Here is a 23,275-nt window from a genome sequence, read left to right on the forward strand (position 1 = left end):
CAGCACGCAGTTAAACTAGACATGGACAGTCAACGATGATACGATACAACAGCACGCAGTTAAACTAGACATGGACAGTCAACGATGATACGATACAACGTAGTTAAACCAGACATGGAACTTGCGTCAACGATGATACGATACAACAGCACGTAGTTAAACCAGATTATGGACAGTCAACGATGATACGATACAACAGCATCGTACAAATGCACGTAGTTAAACTAGACATGGACAGTCAACGATGATACGATACAACAGCACGTAGTTAAACTAGACATGGACAGTCAACGATGATACGATACAACAGCACGTAGTTAAACTAGACATGGACAGTCAACGATGATACGATACAACAGCACGTAGTTAAACCAGACATGGACAGTCAACGATGATACGATACAACAGCACGTAGTTAAACTAGACATGGACAGTCAACGATGATACGACAGCACGTAGTTAAACTAGACATGGACGTCAACGTGATACGATACAACAGCACGTAGTTAAATCCAGACATGGACAGTCAACGATGATACGATACAACAGCACGTAGTTAAACTAGACATGGACAGTCAACGATGATACGATACAACAGCACGTAGTTAAACTAGACATGGACAGTCAACGATGATACGATACAACAGCACGTAGTTAAACTAGACATGGACAGTCAACGATGATACGATACAACAGCACGTAGTTAAACTAGACATGGACAGTCAACGATGATACGATACAACAGCACGTAGTTAAACTAGACATGGACAGTCAACGATGATACGATACAACAGCACGTAGTTAAACTAGAGACATGGACAGTCAACGATGATACGATACAACAGCACGTAGTTAAACTAGACATGGACAGTCAACGATGATACGATACAACAGCACGCAGTTAAAACTAGACATGGACAGTCAACGATGATACGATACAACAGCACGTAGTTAAACTAGACATGGACAGTCAACGATGATACGATACAACAGCACGTAGTTAAACTAGACATGGACAGTCAACGATGATACGATACAACAGCACGTAGTTAAACTAGACATGGACAGTCAACGATGATACGATACAACAGCACGCAGTTAAACCAGACATGGACTGTCAACGATGATACGATACAACAGCACGCAGTTAAACCAGACATGGACAGTCAACGATGATACGATACAACAGCACGTAGTTAAACTAGACATGGACAGTCAACGATGATACGATACAACAGCACGTAGTTAAACTAGACATGGACAGTCAACGATGATACGATACAACAGCACGTAGTTAAACCAGACATGGACGTCAACGATGATACGATACAACAGCACGTAGTTAAACTAGACATGGACAGTCAACGATGATACGATACAACAGCACGTAGTTAAACTAGACATGGACAGTCAACGATGATACGATACAACAGCACGTAGTTAAATCCAGACATGGACAGTCAACGATGATACGATACAACAGCACGTAGTTAAACTAGACATGGACAGTCAACGATGATACGATACAACAGCACGTAGTTAAACTAGACATGGACAGTCAACGATGATACGATACAACAGCACGTAGTTAAACAGACATGGACAGTCAACGATGATACGATACAACAGCACGCAGTTAAACTAGACATGGACAGTCAACGATGATACGATACAACAGCACACAGTTAAACTAGACATGGATAGTCAACGATGATACGATACAACAGCACGTAGTTAAACTAGACATGGACAGTCAACGATGATACGATACAACAGCACGTAGTTAAACTAGACATGGACAGTCAACGATGATACGATACAACAGCACGCAGTTAAACTAGACATGGACAGTCAACGATGATACGATACAACAGCACGCAGTTAAACTAGACATGGACAGTCAACGATGATACGATACAACAGCACGTAGTTAAACTAGACATGGACTGTCAACGATGATACGATACAACAGCACGTAGTTAAACTAGACATGGACAGTCAACGATGATACGATACAACAGCACGTAGTTAAACTAGACATGGACAGTCAACGATGATACGATACAACAGCACGCAGTTAAACCAGACATGGACAGTCAACGATGATACGATACAACAGCACGTAGTTAAACCAGACATGGACAGTCAACGATGATACGATACAACAGCACGTAGTTAAACTAGACATGGACTGTCAACGATGATACGATACAACAGCACGCAGTTAAACTAGACATGGACAGTCAACGATGATACGATACAACAGCACGTAGTTAAACTAGACATGGACAGTCAACGATGATACGATACAACAGCACGTAGTTAAACCAGACATGGACAGTCAACGATGATACGATACAACAGCACGCAGTTAAATCCATGGACAGTCAACGATGATACGACAGTCAGTTAAACTAGACATGATACGATGATACGATACAACAGCACGCAGTTAAACTAGACATGGACAGTCAACGATGATACGATACAACAGCACGTAGTTAAACCAGACATGGACAGTCAACGATGATACGATACAACAGCACGACAGTTAAACGATACAACAGACATGGATGGACAGTCAACGATGATACGATACAACAGCACGCAGTTAAACTAGACATGGACAGTCAACGATGATACGATACAACAGCACGTAGTTAAACCAGACATGGACAGTCAACGATGATACGATACAACAGCACGCAGTTAAACTAGACATGGACAGTCAACGATGATACGATACAACAGCACGTAGTTAAACCAGACATGGACAGTCAACGATGATACGATACAACAGCACGTAGTTAAACCAGACATGGACAGTCAACGATGATACGATACAACAGCACGTAGTTAAACCAGACATGGACAGTCAACGATGATACGATACAACAGCACGCAGTTAAACCAGACATGGACAGTCAACGATGATACGATACAACAGCACGCAGTTAAATCCAGACATGGACAGTCAACGATGATACGATACAACAGCACGCAGTTAAACCAGACATGGACAGTCAACGATGATACGATACAACAGCACGTAGTTAAACCAGACATGGACTGTCAACGATGATACGATACAACAGCACGCAGTTAAACCAGACATGGACAGTCAACGATGATACGATACAACAGCACGCAGTTAAACAGACATGGACTGTCAACGATGATACGATACAACAGCACGCAGTTAAACCAGACATGGACAGTCAACGATGATACGATACAACAGCACGCAGTTAAACTAGACATGGACAGTCAACGATGATACGATACAACAGCACGTAGTTAAACCAGACATGGACAGTCAACGATGATACGATACAACAGCACGTAGTTAAAACCAGACATGGACAGTCAACGATGATACGATACAACAGCACGTAGTTAAACTAGACATGGACAGTCAACGATGATACGATACAACAGCACGTAGTTAAACTAGACATGGACAGTCAGCGATGATACGATACAACAGCACGTAGTTAAACTAGACATGGACAGTCAACGATGATACGATACAACAGCACGCAGTTAAACTAGACATGGACAGTCAGCGATGATACGATACAACAGCACGTAGTTAAACTAGACATGGACAGTCAACGATGATACGATACAACAGCACGCAGTTAAAAGACATGGACAGTCAACACGATACGATACAACAGCACGCAGTTAAACTAGACATGGACAGTGGTTAATACTGGGATACCTTAGCATGTAATGAACCCAGACATGGACCGTGGTTGATTAAATTATACAATCAAAACAGCCATCGAGCCTGACCTCCCTGTCCAAGTTAGTAGCCTCTGACGACAAGAAACAGGGTGATTCTACCCCTGCAGTGCCAAATCATTATGTGTATTATTTACCTGGGTATAGCAGTTGCAGTTTCGTCAGACAAGTTCACGGACTACAGGGTCCCTTCCACATTCTCGAGAAGACGAAATGGAGGATCCCAAATGGAGCTTGGTTTTCACGAAACCTTCATTGAATTGAAAAAACCGTAGAGAAGCAACACTAATTTCCAACAGAAATTGTACGTAAAGTTCACATTTATAATAACGTGCTACATGTTTACTGTAGTGTTATCGGTCTACGCTACCAGCCAACAGCGATACGTCATTAAAGAACAGCAGCCAACAATATCCGTGTGTTCTAATAATGTCTCATATCATGTAGCATATATACAAGCAGAATAAAAAATACCACAATGCTCAACATAAGAGCTTCTCTTTGAATGATATAATGCAAGTCAGTATTTATACATAATGGCATTCATTGTGTCACGTGAAACTTTCCAAGCCTGGGAACCACAGGGTGTGCAAGTTGCAGAGATAAGAGGCACTATTTGGACCAATGAACACTTAGTAACGGATTGTCTCGTCCCAACAAAGATTGTGTGCTATGTTTTATATTTTTAAAAAAACACGTAAGACTTGAACTGCGTTTCAGATGCTGCTAAGGCATCTAGGGCGCAATCAGTGCAGAGTTACGTCCCTTGAGGTGCAAGGATCCGCTGTTGGCGAGAGTCCCAATTCGGCCTGATTATGGATGTGCTGATACCATAGTCAATATCTGGTGTTTGACCAATCGTCAGTGTCTCAGAAATGTGTCATATTGGCGTCTTACTTCAAGTTGACACCCAGCAAAAAAAACCGAACTCAGATTTAAGTGGCATTAACCCCGACACAGCCATTCACACTGATCATTAGCCCTTAAATCCCCTTAAGCCTCCAAATAAATACTTTCATAATGTTACAATGAATTCGTATGATATGTCGAAAGCATATGTTTGTTTATGATACCCCACTGCATATTTTAAAACCACATGACTGTGTGCAGGTGTGGCTCTACCATCGAGTCTGTTACCATATTAGCTATCGTGATCGGAGGCTGGCTAACATTTATCAAAAGATATAAATGGCTGGTTTCTGCTGTAACTTTTTAAATCTAGCAATGAATCATGAATCCGCAAACAAAACAAGAACTGCTCTCATGAAAACGGAAATCAATTTCTCTGATTCATTACAATGTGTCCATACGGCGCCACATAAACAACTTCAGTTGTAATACGAACATCCCATAACCATACAAAAACAAAGTATTGTATGAAATGCATGTGTAATCTTTTAAAACCTGTCACCAGGAGACGTTAAAATAACTCGAAACTCAGTTTTTAAATGTGTTTGAAAAGAATATTAAACAACGACATAACATAAAACGCAGGCTGAAGATGGGGACTTCGCATGGCACCCAAGCAATATTTACACCCCTCAGGTGCCGACGATTATTTGTAACCGAAGCCGAACATAGAAATATTCTACGATTAATACATTGGCAGAAATAAATACTAGTATTTTACTCTTTAAATAACAATGTCTTACGATAACGTCTGAATCCTTCGTGTCGGTTCTGGGCGCGTCGTAAACAGCGACAACCACCTATAATCCTGTAATCACGGAATGCATGTATGGATGGTCACACTATACTAAGGACTCGCTTTTCAACTGATAATCGCTGGAGGACAACATACAATCCTTTGGCCTAGTGCTATTTGTTCAGCCTGATGATATACACATGTGTTGAAGCCAGTCTACTACTAAAAATCAAGTTCAAGAACACCCGACATTTCCCAAGATATTTTCATATGACTATAGTCAATCTGTCAAACTCTTAGACAACAAACACATGAACAAATCGGGTGTTCTTTAATATGTATGGTTTCACTATTCAACAGCTATTTTGGTGACGTGTTGATAGAGCAGTGCCGGTGTTGGAGAATATTGATGAACGCGTACTGTTGTGACAAGTTACCATGGAATCAACCAAAGGGTTATATTTCCTGGTGTGCCCCCATGCGTTATACAAGGCCATCTCCACTGTGTTCACCAACATACGCGGGATACTAATCTATTCAACTCAACCTCAGCTCAACATAGGTGAATATCTGTCACTCATCAAGTATATTTTGTACAAGACAACATTTGCGTTTAGATAATTTTACCAAAGGTTCGATTCTGACTTTTCAGTGAGAGATTTGAAACATAATAACGACCTCATCATGGCGGCCGAATCAACATTGATCAACACTCACCAAACAAACACACAATCCACGCCAATCAGCCAAACACCAATACTCCAAACTAGAGCTGTGACGATATATCGTAGTATCGATAATCGTGATACTTTATCTGACGATAAATATTTCGATACTTTTTGTTCGTATCGTATTCGCATCTCCACTGCGTTCACCAACATAAAGCGGGATACTAATCTATTCAACTCAACCTCTGCTCAACATAGGTGAATATCTGTCACTCATCAAGTATATTTTGTACAAGACAACATTTGTGTTTAGATAATTCTACCAAAGGTTCGATTCTGACTTTTCAGTGAGAGATTTGAAACATAATAACGACCTCATCATGGCGGCCGAATCAACATTGATCAACACTCACCAAACAAACACACAATCCACGCCAATCAGCCAAACACCAATACTCCAGACTAGAGCTGTGACGATATATCGTAGTATCGATAATCATGATACTTAATCTGACGATAAATATTTCGATACTTTTTGTTCCTATCGTGATATGAATCGTTCACCTTAAAATTGTTAATGTTCACTAGAAATTGTAAAAATTTACACTGTTACTTGCTATCAAAATATACTTTTTTAAAGAAAATAACTAAAGATAGCATATCGTGATATACATCGAATCGAATCGTATCGTTCCAAGATATCGCGATACGTATCGTATCGTGACATTTCCGTATCGTCACACCTCTGCCCCAAATCAGAGCTTGACAATTCGATACTTAACAGGTCGCCGTCATATAGGTGGAGCAAACAACAACACACACAAACACAAGCATACAGTTGTATACAATGTTACTAGTCTGAAAGAAGTAAACGAATCGGAATAAATAATTTAGCAATCTAATCATCTCTTACATTCACCTCTACCCCAACGAACAGAAAATACATGCAAATGTACAAAGCAAAAAGAGATCTCTATATTAGATCATTGAGGAAGTACCTTTAAGACATCTGCAGTTATGACAGGAGATGGTGTTCTCCTATAGGGACGTCTGGGCCTGTATAACATGCACTCCCCGTTAGATCCGATCCCCATCAACAGGGATGTCACCACAGTCGGTACATCGGAAACAGCATTGACTTCAAAGTTGGTTCTGACTGCCAGGTAGCCATGTGAAATCCAGTCCTATAGGATGCAACATCCCTGCAGCAACATCCCTGCAGCAACACCCAACTCATCCTAACATCTCACTTTAAGACCCAAAAAGCCCACCTACATATAGCATTATTACCAATGTACAATAACATGCACGATAACGCCAAGCCATCTGTTTGCGATCAACATCGCTCTTTAAAATGCTGCATTGATAGATATGCCTGAGACATGGAGAAAACACCTGTTAGTGGCCAAGCTGTCTGAGCGAGCAGTTATCTGAAGTACTCTGCTATCAAGATGCCATATGTCGGGTAGTTGAACAACGCCTTCAACCCTGAGAGACCACAGATTTAACATTTAGAGGGGTGGTGTGCGTGGACTGGGGAAGGAGGGTGTACTTTTTGGTACAGAGCGAGTGCCAAAACCAGAGGCCACGGGTTCGAATCCCGGTTCTCGAGTCAGGTTTCTACAGAACCGGGAAGATCCGGGTTAGAATTGATTGACAGTAACAGTAACCCATGCTTGTCGTAAGAGGCGACTAACGGGATCGGGTGGTCAGTCTCGCTGACTTGGTTGACACATGCCATCGGTTCCCAATTGCGCAGATCGATGTTCATGCCGTTGATCACTGGACTGTCTGGTCCAGACTCGATTTTTTTACAGACCGCCGCCATATAGCTGGAACATTGCTAAGTGCGGCGTAAAACTAAACACCTCGGGTTTCTACGTTTCTCAGCACCACCGTGTTCGTGACACGTCGGGATCCAACTAGAATACCTGTCACAGCGACGTTGTTCACGCCCACTCTTCAGAGTGGGCAAGTCAAAACATTGATTACACAACAGTCTCGTTTCCTGTTGACTGGATTCCGTCCTACTGCGCAACTTAGTACAATGATCATTCCAGAATTTTGAGACCAATTCATTCAAATGGATATATAAATTTTAATCAGTATTATTTGATACATCTAAGCACTTGTATATTGCAGCACTACGCTCCTTCTAATCTTCGCAAACACGTCGTGCAGCATGCTCTGTCGTACAATGTGCTCTGACAAACGGAAATATGTAAATCTCAAAACGAGGCTCGGCCGCTAGAAACGTTTGGCGGTCTGGTACGGACTCAATATTATATCAATCACATTGTACGTTACAAGAATACACTGAATAAGCGCAAAAAAACACAACAGGTGTAACCAGTGAGCCAGATGAATTGTGAATCATTTTATGACCTCATGAAACAGGGGCAGTCTGTGACGTCTTAATTAAGGTCATGCTGCCTAAACCTCGCCATAAAATATAGAAATACGATTTTATTAAAGTCTAAAATTAAAATTCATTTGTAAATACTATTTTCTTATAACACAAGGAATTGGAATTCAGTGTAACCATAGTAGTTGGTAGTGTCTCTTTTCACTTTCTCACGAGAAAAGTAGGTCATTGTCTGAATTGGTTAATGAGACATTATTCCAGCACGGCGGGGGACACCAGAAATGGGTTTCACACATTGTACACGTGTGGGGAATCGAACCCGTGTCTTTGGCGTGACGAACAAACGGTTTAACCATTACGCTTTAACCATTTATTGGTCCTCCAGCCTGGAGATTTCCTATCTGGATAATGTCGCCTTAAGTGAAATTCCAACTGTACTTGCATGACAATGTACCTGTATGGTTCCTCCTAACCTTCATCACCAATGCAGTATTATATCGAAACCCCGCTTGTTTCGAACTTAAGGAGGCGGTAGCATAGCCTAGCGGTTCAAGCGTTCGAATCTCACGTGTGAGAATCCCATTGTCGGTGTCCTCGATGATAACTCTGGAATATAGCGATGTAAAATCATGACTCACTCGAACTCACTGTCTCGGACTTCGGATAACTCGATGTACTTTCAATGAATACGAGTACTCAGAGCCAACACGGTTTAATTACACCCCGTGTGTTACACGTGGCACGTCGTAGAGCAGTGCTTGTAGTGACGACAGTGACGGCACTGCCGCCCTAGCATCTGTATGTCGAGATTAATTACCTGTCGATACTGGAGTACCAGCTAACTGATAAAGTAAACAGTAGGACGGAGAATAATTGTACTCCTTGAAGAGACAGGGTGTCCTGGCAACAACTGGCGGGGCTGAAGGATTGACTTTGATTGATCCAAAGTGTAATAGGTGTTGTTTTCTATTTCTGTCCTAAGATCCACTTTGACATTTAAACCACAGTTTCCATGTTTGGGCTTTGACTTTTAACTTCAAACGTGTGATGTGATGGCATATTACTGCCACGGTAATGACTTGTATAATCTACGTAGAAGAAATTTTAATTTACGTACACGATGCTTTTTTTGTTTACGTACATGGTGTTTATGTTTACGTACATGGTGCTTATGTTTACGTACATGCATAGTGCTTATATTTATGTACATGGTGCTTATGTTTACCTACTTGCTGCATATATTTACGTATATGGTGCTTATGTTTACGTACATGATTACGTACATGGTGCTTATGTTTACGTACATGCATAGTGCTTATATTTACGTACACGATGCTTATGTTTACCTACTTGCTGCTTATATTTACGTACATGGTGGTTATGTTTACGTACATGGTGCTTATCTCTACGTACACGGTGATTATGTTTACGTACATGTGCTTATGTTTACGTACATGGTGATGATGTTTACGTACATGGTGATTATGTTTACTTACATGGTGATTAGGTTTATCTTCATGGTGCTTATGTTTACGTACATGTGCTTATGTTTACGTACATGGTGATTATGTTTACGTACGTGTGCTTATGTTTACGTACATGGTGATTATGTTTATCTACATGGAGATTATGGTTACGTACATGTGCTAATGTTTACGTACATAGTGATTATGTTTACTTACATGGTGATTATGTTTACGTACATGGTGATTATGTATACGCACATGTGCTTATGTTTACGTACATGGGGATTATGTTTACGCACATGTGCTTATGTTTACGTACATGTTGATTATGTTTACATACATGGTGCTTATGTTTATCTTCATGGTGATTATGTTTATCTACATGGTGATTATGGTTACGTACATGTGCTTATGTTTACGTACATGGTGATTATGTATACGCACATGTGCTTATGTTTACGTACATGGTGATTATGTTTACTTACATGGTGATTATGTTTATCTTCATGGTGATTATGTTTACGCACATGTGCTTATGTTTACGTATATGGGGATTATGTTTACGCACATGTGCTTATGTTTACGTACATGTTGATTATGTTTACGTATATGGTGCTTATGTTTATCTGCATTGTGATTATGTTTACTTACATGGTGATTATGTTTATCTACATGGTGATTATGTTTACGTACATGGTGCTAATGTTTACGTACATGGTGATTATGTTTAGCTGCATGGTGATTATGTTTAGCTGCATGGTGATTATGTTTATCTACATGGTGATTATGTTTATCTGCATGGTGATTATGTATACGCACATGTGCTTATGTTTACGTACATGGTGATTATTTATGCGCACATGTGCTTATGTTTACGTACATGGTGATTATGTTTACTTACATGGTGATTATGTTTATCTTCATGGTGATTATGTTTACGTACATGGTGCTTATGTTTACTTACATGGTGCTTATGTTTATCTACATGGTGATTATGTTTACGTACATGGTGCTTATGTTTATCTACATGGTGATTATATTTATCTGCATGGTGATTATGTATACGCACATGTGCTTATGTTTACGTACATGGTGCTTATGTTTACGCACATGTGATTATGTTTATCTACATGGTGATTATGTTTACGTACATGGTGCTTATGTTTATCTACATGGTGATTATGTTTACGTACATGGTGCTTATGTTTATCTACATGGTGCTTATATTTATCTGCATGGTGATTATGTATACGCACATGTGCTTATGTTTACGTACATGGTGCTTATGTTTACGCACATGTGATTATGTTTATCTACATGGTGATTATGTTTACGTACATGGTGCTTATGTTTACCATGGTGCTTATGTCACCTACATGATATTATAATCTACCTATGAGAAGATATCATCTTCTATCGAATTATCGACTTTGGTAACTAAATTTAATAATGTAATCGACAATAATTCCCGGTCTGTTTTATGTAGCCTGTGGTTTAATTAATAATGACGATATTCTTTTACTTAAAACCTTAATATGTCTTTTTGAGGCACTTCCAGAACAATCAGACACTAAAATTCTTAAATGAATTTATTGGGGGTGTATTATATTTCATTTTAACGCTGATAGTTTGACAAATTGAAATAATTCTATTAAGTTGTGTTGACACAGAAAAGGTTATTAAAATGAATGATAATAAACGCCCCAAATGCTATTCAACGTTTAACTAAATCATAGTCGCATCTAGATGTTGCCGAGGTTGATGTATTTTATTACCGCTTCGTTCACTTCTAAAGCGCTGTGTCCGATGTTTACACATCCTTGCCGCTGTTGAAGCATCTCCGGTACAACCCTCAATATGATGTTCTTTATAAAAGATTTCGATACTGAGTGTTTGGTACGTCCGTGTAGCGACAAGTCTGTGCCGCAGTGCTATATATTAGGCAGCGCTGGGTTATCGTAGCCAGTAAATCACTTACTTCCAGTCCGGATGCTTAATGTGGAATGATAGGTCAGTTAAGCCCTGAGTTTTAAGTTTATTCGATTGATTTTATGCTATACGATCCGTGTTGGAGTACGATGACCACCAATCAACCACGTCCTTTATAAAGTCACATCTTCCAGCACAGCTTGCTTTGTTTGTTTGTTTGTTTTTTGTTTAACGCCGCACTCGGCAATAATTGGCGGCGGTGTGTAAATAATCGAGTCTGGACCAGACAATGCAGTGATCAACATTATGAATATCAATCTACGCCATTGGGAACCGTTGACATTTGGGAACCAAGTACGCGAGTCTGACCACCCGATCCCGTTAGTCGCCTCTTACTACAAGCATGGGTTGACCAATTCGAACCCGGATCTTCACGGGTGGCACAGATGGCTGGGGATTGAACTACAATGAAACTCTTCTTCCCATACGGAAGCCCCATCCCAAACCCTATTTTGTAATGAAAGATTTACATATTGCCTTTGTGAGACCCGAAACGATTATCTAAAAGTCGGGATACGAATTCACTTACCGAGAAAGTCTAATTCCAAACAGTGTTTGTGACGCGCCGCTAACTGATCGAGATTTTTGTTACTTTGGGGTAGAGGCAAGTTGTTACGGTTGAAACACAAGTGTATGTTATTTATTTAAGTTATCACTTTTGAATACAAAACCAGCTATACAGATTTCACCAATACACATGATTGAACTGCAAATTGATATTACAAGACCATGGCGTCAACACGAAGTAAATGATTCTTAGTCCGCTCTTAAGTAGGATACCCGTGAAGGTCCGGGTTAGAATATTGATCTTCAGTAACCCATGCTTGTCGTAAGAGGCGACTAACGGGATCGGGTGGTCAGGCTCGCTGACTTGGTTGACACATATCATCGGTTCCCAATTGCGCAGAACGATGCTCATGCTGTTGATCACTGGATTGTCTGGTCCAGACTCGATTTTTTTACAGACCGCCGCCATATAGCTGGAACATTGCTAAGTGCGGCGTAAAGCTAAACTCACTCACTCACTCAAACCGGGCCCATACCCTGCAGTCTCCACAGCAGTAGCATATGGATGAAGAAGATGAAAGGTGAGGTGAAATTGGGTTTAACGTCGTGCTTGAGAATATTTCGCTCTTATGACGACGTGCATGCGCGTGTGTGTGTATGTGCGGCTGCTTGTACTAGCCCAGACTTAAAACTAAACACACTCACTCACTCTTAAGTAGGGTGCTTTAATCATATCTGTAACACGACACATTGAACGAATCAAAACAAAAATCGTGTTACATACTGAGATATTTTGGCATAAAGCTGAATCACTGTGCATTGTGGCGTCCCTTACCCGTGCCAGGATCCGCAAGTTTTTGTTTTAAAAAAGATCACTCAAATTAACATTCCTGGTTTCGGGGTGAGGGGATGGGGAAGAGTTCCATAAGTTGACACGCCCTAAGGATGCTATTTTCAAAGCAGCAACATTTACTGTTATGTCGTGTGATAAACGAACAAAAGAACTGAGTATATTATCTACGTAAACCACACATGCTGTGTCTTGCAACGTGACTCATGATGACACGATGAAGCGTGTATTTCGTGTCCATGTATCGGTTAGAGCTTAAGGACCCGTGAAGGTCCGGGTTAGAATTGGTCTTCAGTAACCCATGCTTGTCGTAAGAGGCAACTAACGGGATCGGGTGGTCAGGCTCGCTGGCTTGGTTGACACATGTCATCGGTTCCCAATTGCGCAGGTCGATGCTCATGCTGTTGATCACTGGATAGTCAGGTCCAGATTATTTACAGACCGCCGCTATACAACTGCAATATTGCTCAGTGCGGCCTAACGACAAACAAACAGGAGCATGAGGACTGGACCCGCTTGCTACAAAACGATCTCAGCTCTACGATGACCGTAGCTCACATACTCTGATATAGACTTGAGATAGTCGTAGCGCTAAGATAGCTTTGCGCAAGCGGGACCTGGTGTCAAATCCGAGTTAAAGATTCGAAAGCGCGGAGCGGGGATGCCTTGGACTTAAATAACCATTTCAATGATTGCATGCCAGTTTCAAACTCTCTTACGTGTCAGCTTTCAAAGAATGGTGTATTCCCACAGTGGCCGCTCTGTAGATTACAAAATCGTTAATTACGGTGTCCACTCCGGGGCAGACTCCGGAGCACGGTGGCCACACCCGGACAGATTAATCTCATAAAACTAGGTACTTGAAATTAATCGAATAAAATCCAAAGAATCCAAAGTGATGCACGTGAAACATGGCTCTTGTGTCATGGCACGTGAATCTCGTTCTTCGGCGATTGGCGAGTGTACACATCGGGGCAAATATATACAAAATTAGTGTTAGACTATTTCAAGCACATTTATCAATCACATGAATGTTATTTGCCGATATTGATGGGCCTGTTATGAGCAATCATAGCCCGGATCAAGAAAATAGTAAATTTAACAAACGCGGTAAAAGTTCCTCCCGTTCCCCCATCCCCCAAAAATATTTATGAATTAATATATACTAAAATCATTAACAAAACCTAACACAACAATTACTAGAGAACTCACAAAATAATTAAAAGCCCCAAAATTAATTACTATATATAGGGTCGAACCTCGCTGCGTTACCTCTGTTAATCTGTGTGGAGGAACGGAAGGAGCTCTTTCCACAAAAGCTACCAAATCAAGAGTGCGTTTAATGTACAAAAGAAAATACTGATTAAATGACAAATATACCTGTTCATAAAGTAAGTACTGGTCCTTACGTTGGTTAAGTTGCCAGTCTTAGTTCCACATGACTGTCAGTATATGTGGAAGGAGACTGCATCCGTTGACCCTCACAGTTTTGGTTGACGTTGGCGACACGTGTTTTTCGTGAATTTGTTCATAAAGCACGTTCAACAATGAGTTGAACGGTGATGGGTTGTTGATGATGATTTTGAGATTTTACGGGCGCTTCCAAACAGGCAGATTCCGCATGTGATGTCTAAAACCCTTCTATAATGTTACACAAAAGCACCTAAAATTATAAACCGTGGATATTTTCAGTTATGTTGAAATTAACAGGGACTGACACGATGCTGACAGACCAAGAGTCATAACCTGACGATCTGCTTCATTTGGGATTGTGTCAGTAAAGGGTCACAACTCTTCATGCACCCGTACCAAAATGTTTCTATAATTTACAAGGAAGACTTAAAACTCCGAGATGTTGCAAAGAAGTCATTAAGTACATAGTTGATCCACGACGAGGATGTGCAACGAAAGTTTCATCAGGGTGTATGCACGGGATGGTCCACGGGAGGTCACGAGACATCCGGTATATGTACTTATAAAGTGGGTCTGAGTAGATATTTTTGAAAAATATCATCACGAACTTTATGAAATAACGTTAAGACGAGCGTCCATTTGGCTTTAAATATAGCGTCAAATTTACATTACATTTACATTCATTTAAGTCGTAGCCGACTATATCAGATGCAATCCCCTTTCCCATGGCGCCTTTTAATCCACTAAGCATGCATTAACACCGTGGGACTTTCTATTCAGTAATATATATTTTTAAAATATTCTCTTTTTTTGTTTGAATTTTTAGCATATCTTCCTGGTTCAGCAACCAGGACGTCAAGGAAAACTGAAATGTGTAAGATACACATCAGATCTAGTTTACGCTGTGCGCTGATCAACTTCTTTGTTAAACCCGTTGTCATCTTAGAACTTCACCAGGGGTTGCGACGCTCTCCTACTCCGCCGCTGTGCACCGCTGCATCATGGATTAAAAACTGCGCAACTCATTGCTGTATGTCATGCTTACCGAACATATCATCTCTCATGAACACTCTTTCTGAAAAACTAAAAAGTTCATAAATATATGCAGCGAGCTGTGTCAAAGTGAAATCTGAGGGAACATGTATTTTATGATGCTTACTTTAATTTGCCATTGTTCTCAGAAACAGATCTTTCTTTGCACGAGTTTCAAAAAATCGTTATGATTCCATCATATTACATTACGTTTTCTAGATGTATGCGTGAAATCGTTTGTTTTTATTCATGAAACACAAGCCACTTAAAATATTACCTTAATGACATTATGCAAATATTCTGAAAAGAGGGTTCCAGAATAAACTGATCGCCTCCCGAAATTGCCAATATGATTAACATATTAAATGTGTACCCGCGTTGGATTAGGCACGTATATCATCTGAGTAGGTACATCAAGTGGCTGGCAAAAGTATACACTCAAAAATTAGGTTTGACCAAAAAAATATACAAAAGCTAGCAAAGTGTTACTAGGCTGAAAACAGTCGCACTGTAAACTGAAGGCCCAAAACACAACATGATACCCGTATCAAATACACCGCCATCAAAAAAAACATTTATGTGTTTTATTTTTAGCATCCATTAAACTAGGCGTATATTTCTTTTTTGATCGTCAGTCTGTAAGACATTTCTCTTTTCATAACTTGGTTTACTAATTTCGTCTCTCAAAACCTTCCATCGGTTGTCGAAAATACAAAATTGCTCCTCAGTTATTCATCTAAATGTTATAAACATATAGGGCTCGTAAGATCAGAAATAAATCGAATTCTCTTCTTTCCCCTTCGACGTTTTTGTTATTAAATGTAACGAGGCTGTTATTTCTTATTGATCGTTATATTGTATGTATACCGTGTACACTAGAACAAAGCCCCACCATGAGTACCCATGAAGTTTTGAGTAATGAGTAAACAAGTCTTGAACTAAAATTCATACTTTTAAAACTCGTAAGCCAACTGGTTGAAACGTTCGCCCGTCACGCCGAAGGAACGGGTAGCATTCCCCACACGGGTACAATGTGTGAAGCCCATTTCTGGTGTCCCCCAACCCTGATGTAGCTGGAATATTGCTAAAAACGGCGTAAAACCATACTCACTCACGTAAGCCAACTTACATATGTTTAAATGCCTTCTTATGATTTTTGATTTAGCAGTGAGTAATATGGGCTTGGCTAGTGTGAATGCTGCCGGGAAGGGCGGGACGTTGTCGGATCAAGAGATCGTGATAGTCCGTATAAAAGGATTGAAGTAGACATACTGTTCCTTAAAGTGTACGTCATCTTGTCCTCGTGATCTCAACTTGCCCCAACTAAAGAACTAGACTAACACTTAGTCTCTGAATATATATAATTTTGAAAGAAACAAAAAATAAACAATTCCCTTTAAATTGAAACCCCAGTGAGGCGGGAGATAATCTGTGGAAATATAGACTTGCTTCAGGAAGAAAGGGCTGTGCAGAAGGGAAAATAATGTAGTTCAGGGACTGTGGGACAGACTACTAAAGAACGATCGTGTTGTGTTTGTGAGCAACACCCATCTCCGCTATACTGAATTCTACCCAGACAGGCCGCTATCCACCCTACTTCACATTCATATTTAGTCACTTATTACACGACGTTTAACGTGCAGACGGGTCAGTTTACTCACTCCACAAACCCAGAATCTTATGAAATATTTGTAATGACGTTAATGCATTGGCTGTGAGGTGCTCCATAGATTTCAAGTAGGGTATCAAATGGCTTTACCGCAGCAGTGACTCAGTTTTTATTGACACTATTCTTAAATAACACATCCAATGAACTGTTATGTACACCGTCAATATTGTCCTCGCCAAATGATTGCGTCACGTGAGATTTGACTCATTCGAATTCAGGCTGTACAGGCAATTAATGTACCTTATGAATTTAACTTCTAATCCATATATCTGACCCATCCTGTTTCGTGTCTAAATATTTTCGTACATTTCCTTTAAGCCATACACTCCTCTTTGACTACGTAGGTTACACAACATTCACTTTGTTCCTGAGTGCATGTTACATGTACACGCCTAATTATAAGAACACATTCAGTTCTGGTCGCAAAGGTCTTGGGATAATATTGATACTGCAACCCCGATCAACTAGAACGAAGGTTGGGTAAGTGGCCGATCAAACAACACACACAAAGGCTGATTTTAAGACGCGACAACACGCCCATGGGCAAACCCAATGTTTCTGTTAGTGTTTGAAACAGCTTGCCCCAATGCACCCTTGTCGAAACAAACATGTCAACAACAAACTGCCGCGGTTAACTCCGATATTCCATGGCCAACAAAACAATAAACTGCACGTTTTTACATCTGTCTGTAATTAGACTGCTCTGTGTTTTCAGTGCTTGAGGCGGCGTCACAAATTGCGGTGGTTGTTGCGCAATCGCTTATTGTTAATCGACATTGACAGCAGTGTCTTATAGACACCGGCGCCCAGTTCGGTTACTACATTAATCAGTTAGGGGTCTGGCGCAAGCTAGGCTATTGTTATGTCCACTATAGATTAGAAATAAGAAGAGTTGTTTAGAGATGACGAAAGCTCCGCGAAGACACGGAGCAGCGTTCCTGGTTAGCCCCGCCCTAGGAGTGTAGCGGGAAGGACAGCCTCACAATGCACGAGTAGTGTCGTCTGCTCGGAGCTCGGGTTCTGCTTGAGTTACCACACTACCTGACGACAAGCGCAGACGACACCGGGCAGCGGAGGAGGCCGGACTGTTTCGCAGGCTACTTCGCTCGTTGTTTCTTCCTCAAGGTCCATTCCGTCAATTCACATCACATGAAGAACTGAAGTGGCCATTTTCGTGAAAAAATCCCCTTTCGTTACAAAAGCACTACCAACAAAATGGATGTAGATTCATGGATTACAGTGACAATTTTAGTGGATTTAATAGCCCTCGTGTTCCAAATCGGGGCATATGCCTCCCCCATGTGGGCCTGGGCCAAGAAGGACACAAGATACAGAGGGGTTGCTCTATGGTACACCGTTGGCTGTGGACCACCATGCACCCCTATAAAGGACACCGAACTCAACGCAACATTAGGTAAGTCAACCACTGTCACTAGGCCTGTCGCAGCTCATTCATTAATAACATATCTGTGTGTGTTTTGAAAGGCCTTGATGAACGTGTTTTGTATCTGAAAAGAACTTCTATTCTAGGGAAACAACAGCCGCACATAAGTATGATCAATATCTGTTATTATGTTGAAACGGTCGAACAGCTTGTTGGATGGCATTGTACAGGTGGCCGCTCAATCACTCACACTGAAAGAGGCAATATTGCTGCCCATGCTGGCTTAGATGATTTCGTCCGTGTACATTCGGACGCAATGTTCATACACTGTCCATACCGACAGTGAAATGTGCATAATCCTCAGATATGGATCGGTAATATGTTGGGTCATGCTTTGATAACGATTCACATTTTCACCTGACACAAACCGCGATAAGCTGCGTTCGCTGCCTCCATCCCAAACAATTCACTGCATTAATGACTCCTGAATGGAGACTGCAGAAATCGCCCTTCACGCAACAGCTGTTCTATATTGATTTAGTTCTACTCATACATTCCATGTATTGTATATAGCCTTCATACAGTTATCATACACTGATTCGGGAATGATTCCGTGATTCTCTTCCCAAATGCGAATTCTCACGTTCTTGGAGACTTAACCAGTTCGCCTTTGATTTGAAACCACTGGAGCGTGAAGACAGAATGTTATGTAAATAAAGGTTTAGGTATTATATTATACATGTTTGTGCTGTAGCAGATATATTTGTGTAGACGTATATACGAGTGATTCTCGTGTTGTGAATATCCGCCACCAGTATAGGTCAACATGAACGTGCCTGGTATCTGATATTCTTCATAACCATGATGGGTCATACTGACCCATAAATGTTGTGATTGATTACCCATAAACATATGTTTATGATCTCGTCTACGTGTAGGAGATTGAAGTAGGCTTCCTCGCAGACTCTCGTGACCGTCCCAGTCCTCTGACATTGGCAGTTTGTCTTTTAATAAATGGACATTACGTTCCCATACATTATACATGTCGGTTGTCGGTTTTAGACATTACCATTGTGTGGTAATGAAATCTAAAAATTGCCCAATGGTAATGAAATCTAAAAATTGACCAATGGTAATGAAATCTAAAAATTGACCAATGGTAATGAAATCTAAAAATTGCCCATTGGTAATGAAATCTAAAAATTGACCAATGGTAATGAAATCTAAAAATTGACCAATGGTAATGAAATCTAAAAATTGACCAATTGAAAAGAACAAACTTACATTGAGTAAAACTCAGTAAACCGAGCGATTCAACTTGAAACCGAGCATGAATCTTATGTTTACAATGGGAAGGGATTAGCGTTCTGTTCAGAGTCCAGTTGTTTATGTACGAGTTGGTATGAGCCCGTTATAAAAGTACAAATGTCCGTGGGTACTGGTTGTCCAGTTCCTGTAATAACATATACCCACATGAAGGGCCCGGAATGCAACTTGCTCCTAGGGCACCTTTAACATTAACTCAACCTACTGGACCAGTTTGCAAGCTCAAACATTTTCGAATATAACACATTGTTTTATTCTTGTAGAACATAAACATATTTTTCAGATTTTCCACAATCATGATTTTAAAGTCAAATAATCGAGGTGTGAGATGCTGAAAAAGTTGTTCAAATGAGTGTGGCGTTTTTTTAAATGAACATTCAACCTGGAGGTTATTTTTCTTCGTTTTCGTTTTGTGTGTGTTTCACCTTTCTTTTCGGAGTGGCGGTGGGTGCGGGGTCTTAGAATTGGGTTGTTTCTGTTGTGAGCCAAGTCCTTTTACTGTAAATACTGAAAGCTGACATGCAGTGGCAAGGTGCATATACAGACACAGATTGTTTATTTCGAAGTCCACCTCATACATTGTACATTTAAAAACTAGTATATGAAATGAGCCATCCCTTATAGCATTATGAGAGACTATTTACAAATATAAAATTATACGAAATATAAAAAGGAATTTACATATATTAAACTAATGATAACGGTGAACGCGTCGTTCCTTTAAAATATCCGAGCAGGTCTTGGATGTTAATTTACATAAAATAGGACTAGACATTAAAAACGATAGCTTTTCCTCATCCGTAGATTTTATAAAATTACCATTTAAAACTATGCACTCATCCAACAGACATTTTGTAAAAGATTGATATAAAGAACAGTTTAAAAGTACATGCATTTCATATTCTACAACATTCAAACAGCTAAAACACACTCTCTCCCCAACACAGCGTCTATCGGGGTTTAGGCTGTTGAGTCTGGTGTAGATCTACGTATTCATCACAGTCCCCCATAGTTTCACTGGTGTAGGGGTCCAACCCATGTCTCCTTCCACCGCTGTGTTGGGGGTAGATTTCCGCACACCCATACAGAATTTCATAGCTCTGTTCTATACAATGACATAGCAAATGAGAAGATGGTACACTGGACAAGGAAGTATGTTTCAGGGTAGTAATCAGCGTCTCCGCGCTGACTTGGGATGTGTGAACAATGCAGCATACCTAAGAAGAAAAATAGTCTTTCTAAAGTTTCTCGAGGAGCTTCCACGTCAGACACTGACGTTGTACAGCAACACGGAAGTCCATGTATTTCGTGAATGTGAGTGTAGCTTGTATCGCTGTCGGGTATAGTAAATACTACACTCGGTCTCATTACATACGAATTATACGAAACGAGTGTCCTTCCTATGATATCTGACCATCGATATGGTATCGAGAGAAAGCGAGGTCAGATATCATAGGAAGGTCACGAGTTTCGTATAATTCGTATGTCACGATGCATGTCAGTTGTCATCTCCTCGTACAGCCTCCTACAGTAAACTACTCCGTAGCACCTCGTTTCTTGGTTTCCAGTTGCTTCATACGGCTAACATCACTGGTGGAAACATTGTTTTTCAACGGATATAATGTCTCAGTTCGACTCACAATTTAACAGCGACACAGCAACGTTCGCAATGTTTACATTCCCACAATTCATTTAAGTTGTAGAATGAATGAATTCACGTGTTTTTTGTGAATAAAAAAATAGTTATGTCAGAATGTGACCTAATTGATAGGTCATCGGTTATCCAATCAAATCGTTAGAATCTCAGGTCAAGTCGTTACGACACAGGTCAACGCGATACGACACTCGTGTGACGTACGAGATTAGTATGCAACTACCCATACGTTGACCTCTTGGGTAATAAAGTCCTGAACTGCCCCGTTATCTTCACGGTCAGGAGAACATCACCATTTATGTATCCAATGCTTATCGCAAGAACCGACTGAGGGATGTCGAGTGGTCAGGTTTAAACACAGGACTGATGGCGCGACATCTTGCGTGGTCACGCAGATCGGTTACTCGCGTAAATCGGTTATTCACGTAGATCGGTTACTCACGCAGATCGGTTACTCGCGTAAATCAGTTATTCACGCAGATCAGTTACTCACGCAGATCGGTTACTCACGTAAATCGGTTATTCACGCGTGGAGAAACTGGTTTTTCAGGTCCGGGCGAATGAGCTGGAATACAGGTGGCCATTCACTCACTCACTCTACTAAAATTTCATAGCTCAATATTTATCATTACAGACAAAACTCGTTCTCGAAAATAGGTTGCAGCTCGTATCTGTATTTGCAGAAATACTGCAAGGGTAGTTTCAGATATTAAGAGCCGTTCTGGGGAGGCTGTCGTGGCAACAACTCCTCGAATGTCTATAAGCCTGCCCACGGCTGCCACTGTTGGTGTATACGTACACACCTAATATTCGCATACCGTTTCTTTATGCCCGGTGAATGCAGTTATGTTATAAGACGACATACAGAGGAGTGGCGCCTTGATGAAAGAAATGTGACCTATTTAATATAGCTTGCAATAGCTGTGTAGGCATAGTGCCTGCTTTAGTCGATATAATGTATTCGTGTATGTAATCAGCTGGAGGTAAGAAGACTTGGACCAGTTGTGTTTGAACAAGCGTCATTTAGCAAGAGTACCACATACACAGGGAGGTAACTACTGTGCATTTCAGTCGTGTAGTTCGAGTCGGTTCGGAAAATGACAAAAATCATGTACATTATGGTTGGACGATCTGAGTGAGTGAGTTTAGTTTTACGCCGCTTTTAGCGACATTCCAGCAATACCACGGCGGGCGATACCAGAAATGGCCTTCACACATACTACCCATATAAAGAATCGAACCCGGGTCTTCCGCGTGACGCTTTAACCATAAGACTACACCAACCCCTCCAGACGATCTGAAGTACTGGAAGCGTTCAACACGACCCAAACCTTGAAGAACAGCTTGTATGCTCCCAAAATAATTATTGCATAAACAGACGTCATTATACACAGTTGCTAGGGACGAAAGCATTGCCGTTAAGATCATATCGTCTCGGGATGAAACGTAGGGCAGTGGATTGGTTCGTGCGCTTGCCACTAGACCAGAGTTCAATTACTGACGGGGCCATGGGGTAGCCCAGTGGTTAAAGCGTTGGCTCGTCACGCCTAAGATCCCGGG

The 23,275-nt window shown here is 40.8% G+C and overlaps 1 protein-coding gene across 1 annotated transcript in view; it reads left to right on the forward strand.

The window, feature by feature from the left end:
* The first annotated feature begins 18,141 nt into the window (after positions 1 to 18,141).
* LOC124291686 overlaps positions 18,142 to 23,275 on the forward strand; it is a 35,055-nt gene continuing 29,921 nt past the window's right edge. The window contains exon 1 of the mRNA XM_046728737.1: positions 18,142 to 18,765. Within this exon, the coding sequence (XP_046584693.1) occupies positions 18,567 to 18,765 (199 nt within the window). The 5' untranslated portion in view covers positions 18,142 to 18,566. The remainder of the gene's footprint in view (positions 18,766 to 23,275) is intronic.

This window comes from Haliotis rubra, unplaced genomic scaffold, assembly GCF_003918875.1.
Source record: "Haliotis rubra isolate DU_JTF1 unplaced genomic scaffold, ASM391887v1 Scf5, whole genome shotgun sequence".
Taxonomy (NCBI): domain Eukaryota; kingdom Metazoa; phylum Mollusca; class Gastropoda; order Lepetellida; family Haliotidae; genus Haliotis; species Haliotis rubra.